Source organism: Cyrtonyx montezumae, unplaced genomic scaffold (assembly GCF_038088225.1).
Source record: "Cyrtonyx montezumae isolate F1298 unplaced genomic scaffold, pur_monq_1.0 scaffold_16, whole genome shotgun sequence".
NCBI lineage: Eukaryota > Metazoa > Chordata > Aves > Galliformes > Odontophoridae > Cyrtonyx > Cyrtonyx montezumae.
In genome coordinates this window covers 4,709,597-4,716,401 of record NW_027071892.1, presented here as the reverse complement: position 1 = coordinate 4,716,401, position 6,805 = coordinate 4,709,597, and the positions used below count along the sequence as shown (strand labels likewise).

At 47.3% G+C, this 6,805-nt stretch overlaps 1 protein-coding gene across 3 annotated transcripts in view; it reads left to right on the top strand.

Moving 5' to 3' along the window:
* Nucleotides 1-1,330: 1,330 nt before the first annotated feature.
* Nucleotides 1,331-6,805, top strand: part of NPRL3 (NPR3 like, GATOR1 complex subunit) — a 37,946-nt gene continuing 32,471 nt past the window's right edge. For all 3 annotated transcript variants that reach the window (XM_065732348.1, XM_065732347.1, XM_065732352.1), the window contains exons 1-2: nt 1,331-1,453; nt 2,846-2,915. In XM_065732348.1, coding sequence (XP_065588420.1) covers nt 1,336-1,453; nt 2,846-2,915 — 188 coding nt within the window. In that variant the 5' untranslated portion in view covers nt 1,331-1,335. The remainder of the gene's footprint in view (nt 1,454-2,845; nt 2,916-6,805) is intronic.

The window sequence follows — 6,805 nt, the reverse complement described above, 5'->3', positions numbered from 1 at the left end:
AGCTTGCAGCTTTCAAGAGCTTTGCTTTAACCTGTCTCCAAGAGCTGGAAATGACAAACATGCCTGCAGTTTTTAATTGAAGACTGTAAAGTTATGCTTGGGAGCAGATGCACTGGGAAATTTTAACGCAGCTGCCCAGCACTGGGGCACGAGGAATGCTCTGCTGTGATAATGTGGCTGCTCTTTAATCACTCACCAACAACTATCACCCCTCAATGAGAGCTCTTCTTGCTTCAATTGTTATCACCTGCCTGGCAGAGCATGGCCGTGCAGATTAAGCCCTCAGTGTGAGTGCTCATCTCCCTTTCAGTCCTCAACCACCCATCTCTGCCCAAAGTCCAAGAGAAGAATCTTGCTGAGAAAAATCCAGAGTGGGGATATCTCAGGGCGTTCAAATATCTAAATATTGCTGTCAAAAACGGAAGAACTTATGTGAAAAACCCATGCCATCCTCTGACATAACTGCTGATAGTTTTTCTGATCTCAGTTGAGCACACAATAAGACAAAAACAGAACAAAACAACAAACAAACAAACAAAACACAGAATAGCTGCCAGGGGAAGCACTGTTACAATTAATAATCTAGAGGGGAAAAAAGAAATAACCTCTGAACTTACAGGAGCCGTAAAGTAACTCGTATCAGTGGTGCACAGTGTGCTGTAAAGCACCTAGAAACCGTACAGTGAACATGAAAAACAAGGCCAAATGCTAAGCACGGGGAGCAGAGGTCTGATTTCCAACGTGAACCTCCTGTGAGGGTCCTTCAAAGTCTGAGCTGTGTGAGAGTAACAAGTCCTGCGATTGCAGGCACTCCTGCCCACTGGGCAGCAGCTCGGAGTAAAGGTCTGGAGTTGCAATAACCGAATGACTCAAAGGGACCAAAGGAAATCGGGAGACGTGAAAATAGCGAAGGGGTGTGCAGACATGTGGGAAGAGGCGGGAATAAACCTTGAGGCACCGTGGACACCGGAGAGGTGTGAGGCATTGCACTGGGGGTGCTGGAGCGCGTTGGCTGTGGGCATGGGGGGTGCTGGAATAAACCGGTGGTGCTGGGCTGACCCGCGCATGGCTACGTGAAGCACTGATCTGCACTGGGGACGCCGGGCTGACGGCGGGGGTGCTGCTGGGTAGCGCTGGGGCTGGGCTGAGCTGTAAGCGCTGAGTGCTAAAGTGGGGGGGGGGAACCGCGGCACGGGGGAATAGCGGCACGGGGGGACCGGCGGCGGCCACGGGGCGGAAGCGGAAGTGGGGCGGGCCGCGTCGTGCCGCTTTCCTGCGGAGCGGCGGTGCGGTGCCGCGTCGTTTCCCGCCCGGTGCTCTCTGGAGCGCGGCGGCATGGGCGAGAGCACCAGCCCCATCAGCGTTATCCTTGTGAGCTCGGGCAGCCGCGGCAACAAGCTGCTCTTCCGCTTCCCCTTCCAGCGCGGCGCCGAGCACCCCGCCGCCCAGGCCAGTAAGTGCGCGCCGGGCCCGGGGCCGCCCCGTGCCGCAGGGCCGCAGATGCTGCCCGTGTCCTGGCAGCTCCTCCCCGGCCCTCCCACGGCTCGCACCCCCCTCGCAGCCTCGGCTCTCGGTGGCCCGTCGTCCCCTCCGTGCACGCGCACACTCGTGCCCCCCATTCCCCACATCCGCGCACCATTGAGAAAGGTCGGTTCGTCCCCCTGGGATGTGGGCGCGGCCCCATGCTGCTCGAGGTGCGCTGGGACCCCGCTGGCAGGAGTGGGGTTTGTGTGGAACCCAGCATGTCCCTCTTGCTTGGGATGCCCTGCGGTGGCAGATGCAGGCCGTGCCCGTGCTGGTCCTGTGCTACCAGCCCTGGTGTTTCCATCCTGCACTTGTGAAAAGCCAGAGTTGATTTGGGAGGACTTGGTTAGCATGGGCAGTGCTGTGGGATCGCAGCTTGCAAACCTAACCTGTCACCGGGGGATGTTAGAAACAGTTCTCAGTTTCAGTGTGAGCTGGGTGCCTCGGAATATTTAACAGTTTGGGCACATACCAAACATACCAAAGTGATCATGAGGGGCACACAGGATGGGTGAACCCTGTGGATGATCTGAGGCTGCCATCCAGCAGTGGGGCTGTTTTACATGGGTCATTTGCCATCTGCCACATGTCAGACAATCAGTCGTACAATTATTTGAATTGCAATGGACCTTTAAAGGCCTTATAGTCCAACACCCCCACAATGAACAGAGACACCCACAGCTCTACCAGGTGCTCAGAGCCCACCCAGCCTGACTGTGGGTGTCTGCAGGAGCAGGGCACCCACCGCATCTCCAGGCAGCCTGTGGCAGTGTTTCACAGCCCTGATTGTAGAGAACTTCCTTACATCCAATCTAAATCTCTCTTTTAGTTTGAAGCCATTTCCACTTGTCCTGTCACAGCAGTCCCCATGTCTCATGTGAGATTTGATGCCCCTTTTAAGATGGTGAGGTATTTTTTACAGAGGAAGAATCAGTTTTGAGCCCCATTTTCTCTTACGAGTAAAATCTGAAAAGACTGTTATTATCATTTGCTGTCTGCCCCCCTCCCGTTCCTTTCCAGCTTTTTGTTGGTAAAAGATTTGGATATATGTCACTGTAAGAATGTGGGAAATTAACGAGTTGAATTCTTTTTTTTCTGCTCCCTTGAATTGCAAAATAGTTCTGCAAACGTGAATTGTTTCCTGGTGCTTGGCAGGAAAGTTGTTTCTTTGAATGCTTTTGTTTTCTCTGTATCCCTTGAAAACGTAAGCTTCTCACTCCCATTTGTTAATGTGAGTGAAAACAAAAAATAGAAACAAGGTCTTACTGTACACTGCAAGGAGGCTGCTTCTTGAGAAAGCTGTTTTTCTTCTTTGCCTCAGACAAACCACGGAGTCGCTACGCGGTGAATAGCTCTGGTGACACCTCAGAGGACCAAGATGGGGACTCCAGGTAGGGAGAAAACTTTTTTCCTCATTTGACTTTAAAACCAAGGAGGAAATGGCCTCGTTTTTTCTTACTGCTGGTTCAGTGGGCACACACTCCTGTAGTGTATAGAAGACCTGCAAAGGGATATTGTAATGCCACGTTACGAGAAAATCAGTGTTTGCTAATGAGAAATGATCAGTGTTTGCTAATGAGAAATGCCTCATGAGTGAATGCTGGTGAGTGTGCTGCTTTCTGGACAAAGTATAGCTTGGGTAAGTTGTGCTTGTTGGAAAGGCAGTGGTACCCTTTCAGAGCCAGGAGTATTAACCATCTGGCAAAATTCTGCTTTCCTCCCCCTGCCTACCTGTTACTGGCCATCTTATACAGTTGGCTCAGGTTCTTCCTTAGCTCACATGGAAGTGTTATAGGATTACTATGCAGTACTGAACAACATTTTGTTTCTCCAGATATAGCTGCCTGTGTATCCATGAAGTGAAATAGTGGCTCAGGGGGGCACTGAGACTTAAGAGTTTTTTCAACTGCAGGAAATTTGGGTAACAAAAGCACTGAAAATAGATGGTATGTTGTTCATACATTGACATGAACCCTCTAACTGGTATTGGGAGAAAACTGAAATCTGCTGTGTTGTTTTAGATGTATCACCATCAGTCAGGAGACAAAGTGGGCTATAGTTCAATTACAGATCTTTTTTTTTGTGGCATGTCTTTTAATTTCAGACATTAATACTGGGGTAGTTGCTGCTTTTCTCTGATACACAAATGAAGTTGTCACTGTTTTTCCCCAAAAGGCGAGTTAGGTGCCAGCCTTGTAAAATGTAAGCTGGTTCTTAAGTTTGGCTAAGTATAGCTTCACTGAAATTCAAGCTTTCCATGGCAGTAACTTCAGTCACATTCATACATTTTTCCAGGACTGGTACCTTATTAAAGCAGTGTAACACATCTTGCTTGAGGTCATCTGTGTCTATTACATCTTCTGGTATCTCTGAAACCTTCAATTGCAGCTTCTATCTTGTCTCCATTGGACACAGTGTGGTGCAGTGCACAACTGAAATGGGACCAAAGCATGTTTTTTAAGCTTGATATCTGTCGAGTGGCACTTCAGCCTGTCCTGTGGACAGCACTGAGTTTGCACACTGCAAGGGCTCAGTGTGTGCTTGCTGGTTATCCCAAGGATTTTGTTGATTGCTGTTCATCTGGCTCTAGTATTTCCCTGAGGAGATTTATGGCAATGTGCCAGCTCCTTTTTCATAGCCACTCTCTCTCCTCTGCCATTTAGGGAGGTTGGACAAAACACAGCACCACAGAGCTGTGCTCATGGATGTTGTCTGTGGTGCTGAATTTGTGTGAGGCACTGTTGGCTACTGCTGTGGTGGAGGCAGAGATTTTATCCCTATAAGTTATGGTCAGATGATAAACATTTTTTTTTATCTGCTCATATTTTCCTGGAGCTGTTTTTAGGAGGGTTAAACGTGCTGGCGTGTAGCCTACCTTAGACAAAGAGTTAGATGGTTTTATTGTAGTGATGTACAGGAATCATTGGCTGAGGGCTAGCATTCAGGTCTCTTGGGTCAGGTATTTGATATTAAGCTTTTATTGTTTCAAGTAATTCAGGGAGCTGAGTTCCCTAAGCACAAAGTATCAGTTTATTGGCACTCCACCAGGTGGATCTGGGCCTTTATGTAGCACCGAGTGAAAGAATACTGACAGAAATCCCCCTCTGTTGTGATGGCCTTCAGAGAAATGCAGCTGCTGTTTGTGCAGTCTTACACAGCAGTACACACAAATCCATCCCTCTCTGTCTGCACCTGATGGTTATTGATGTTACTGGAGTTTGTAAGCCTTATATTTATGTACCTGATATTGAGGTGTCAGCCAACTCAAGTCTGTTAGTGGGACATGCCTTAGTATTATTCCCTATGGATGTGACAGTAGCAGCCATGCAGGCAAAGGGTTTGGGGGAGCATCTCATTGCTCTGAGGTGCTGGTTCTGCTGCTGCTGCTTACACCAGCAGGTCTGCATTCAGAAATTCAGAGTGTCTTTCATAGCTGCATTTGTTTCAATTTAGTTTATGAGAAGCCTCATCCGTTTTCACAGTGTAATGCTGTGAATGCACTGAAGCAGCTGTCTTCTCTCACAGGAATGTAGAAGGAAGGCTTGCAGGTGCATTTAGTGCAGCAGTTAAGCATCCCTCTCTTCAACAGCTGTGAGTAGATCACTGATGCTCTTTATACACTGACTACTGATCATTCACATCAGGCAGGAAGTTTAATTTTTCACTGGACTTAATGACATAGATAGTAATAATATTCTGGCAATAGGTATGCAAGCACATCTTCATCACAAAGCAGGGAAGTCTCTTTAGGGCTGGGCACAGCACGTGGCTCAGGCTTCTGGTCGTGTGAGCCAGGTGGAGGTGTAGCAAAGTTGGTGTGTGTGAAGAAGAACAGATCCTGAGGGTGAGCAGAGGCAGAGGGACAAAGGTTTTCCGCCTGGAGTTGTCCCACATGAAAGTCGTTTGTGAAGTGGCATTGCGTTATTTCTGGAAGGCTGCTTCAAGGAAGGAGGGGCAGAAAGAGTCCTTCAAATCACCACATATCAGTAGTCAGTGTGGATGTTTTTTGGCAGCACAAGTTGGGGCTTTGGAGAGCAGACTGCTAAGCTGAGTGGACGGCGTATGGCAAGTTTGATAATGTTCTCATGTTTGGCAACAAAGGTTATTTCAGATCTATGTAGCTGCTGCAATAGTTTGTATGAAGGTTGGATCCATCCTGCTTTATTCTGGATGGCTGCCTTCAGCTCACTGACCATCTAGAATCAAATATGGTCTAGAAAACGTTCAGTATTGCTTTTTTTCTAAGCTGTTGGAACCCAGAATGGTTACTTTTGAGCTGATCTCATGAAGCAGTTGAGGTGTAAGTATTTCTGTAAGGCTCCAGAAAATTACACCAATTTAGGTGCCATCACTCTCCATTTCCATCTTTGTATACTCAATTGGATTTCTTGAAACCTTCAGACATGAATTTCCTGGTGTTCATTATGCTTTTTGTTACTGAAAACTGCAACCTATTCATGAAATCTCGCCTTCAGGTTACTGATGTGTATTGGTTGTGCTGATTTCTGTTTAACAGAGTTGTAACTCCAGATCTTTTCTATAGAGATCTTTTATTCCTTTTAAAAGCAAGTCAAACAACACAAATGGTCGAGGTGTGCTGGGGATGGCCGTGCAGCTGAGAGGCGTCCTGTCAGTGGCTCTCCATGCTGGCCTCATACTTTCCTGATTTGCTGTCTTCAAAGGCATCCTTCAGATCTGAGTGCTATCCCAGTAATATATACCCCTCAGAGCTGTTGGAGATGCTTGCCAGTCTCTTTTTTTCCTCCAAAAAGGTGAAGTTGTGCATTAGCTCTGTTGAAGCTAGAAGATAAAGTTTTGTTTAATTGGTTTGAAATGTCTTTTGTTGTTTTCTTGTTTGTTCGTTTTTGTGGGGATACAATAGCAAAAATTGTAATGAAGATGCACGTAAAGAAACCGATGTTGCCCCAGACGTTGTATTTTTCAGTAGCATAACTGACTTAACCGAAGAGATTTAGCAAGCTTTGCAGCATTGATGTCATTAATTGGCTAAATACTTTTGTTACAGAAACCCAAGCTACTGACAAACAAGGACGTGAATGTCCCTTTCTAACAAACAGTCGTTCTCCTGTGGTAATGTTTCTATATCCTCTGTCCCTCTTTCACTGGACCTCAGTGTTCTCCTTGTTGTTTGTTCTGAAAGCCTTCCTTTCTGTGAGGCTCTTCCTTTCCGGTCACCCATCCCATCCCTTTCTGTAATATCACCCTCTTTGTATAGTTTGTCCTCTAGGGTTGTTCTACCTTCTCAGCGTGACCAAAGGAA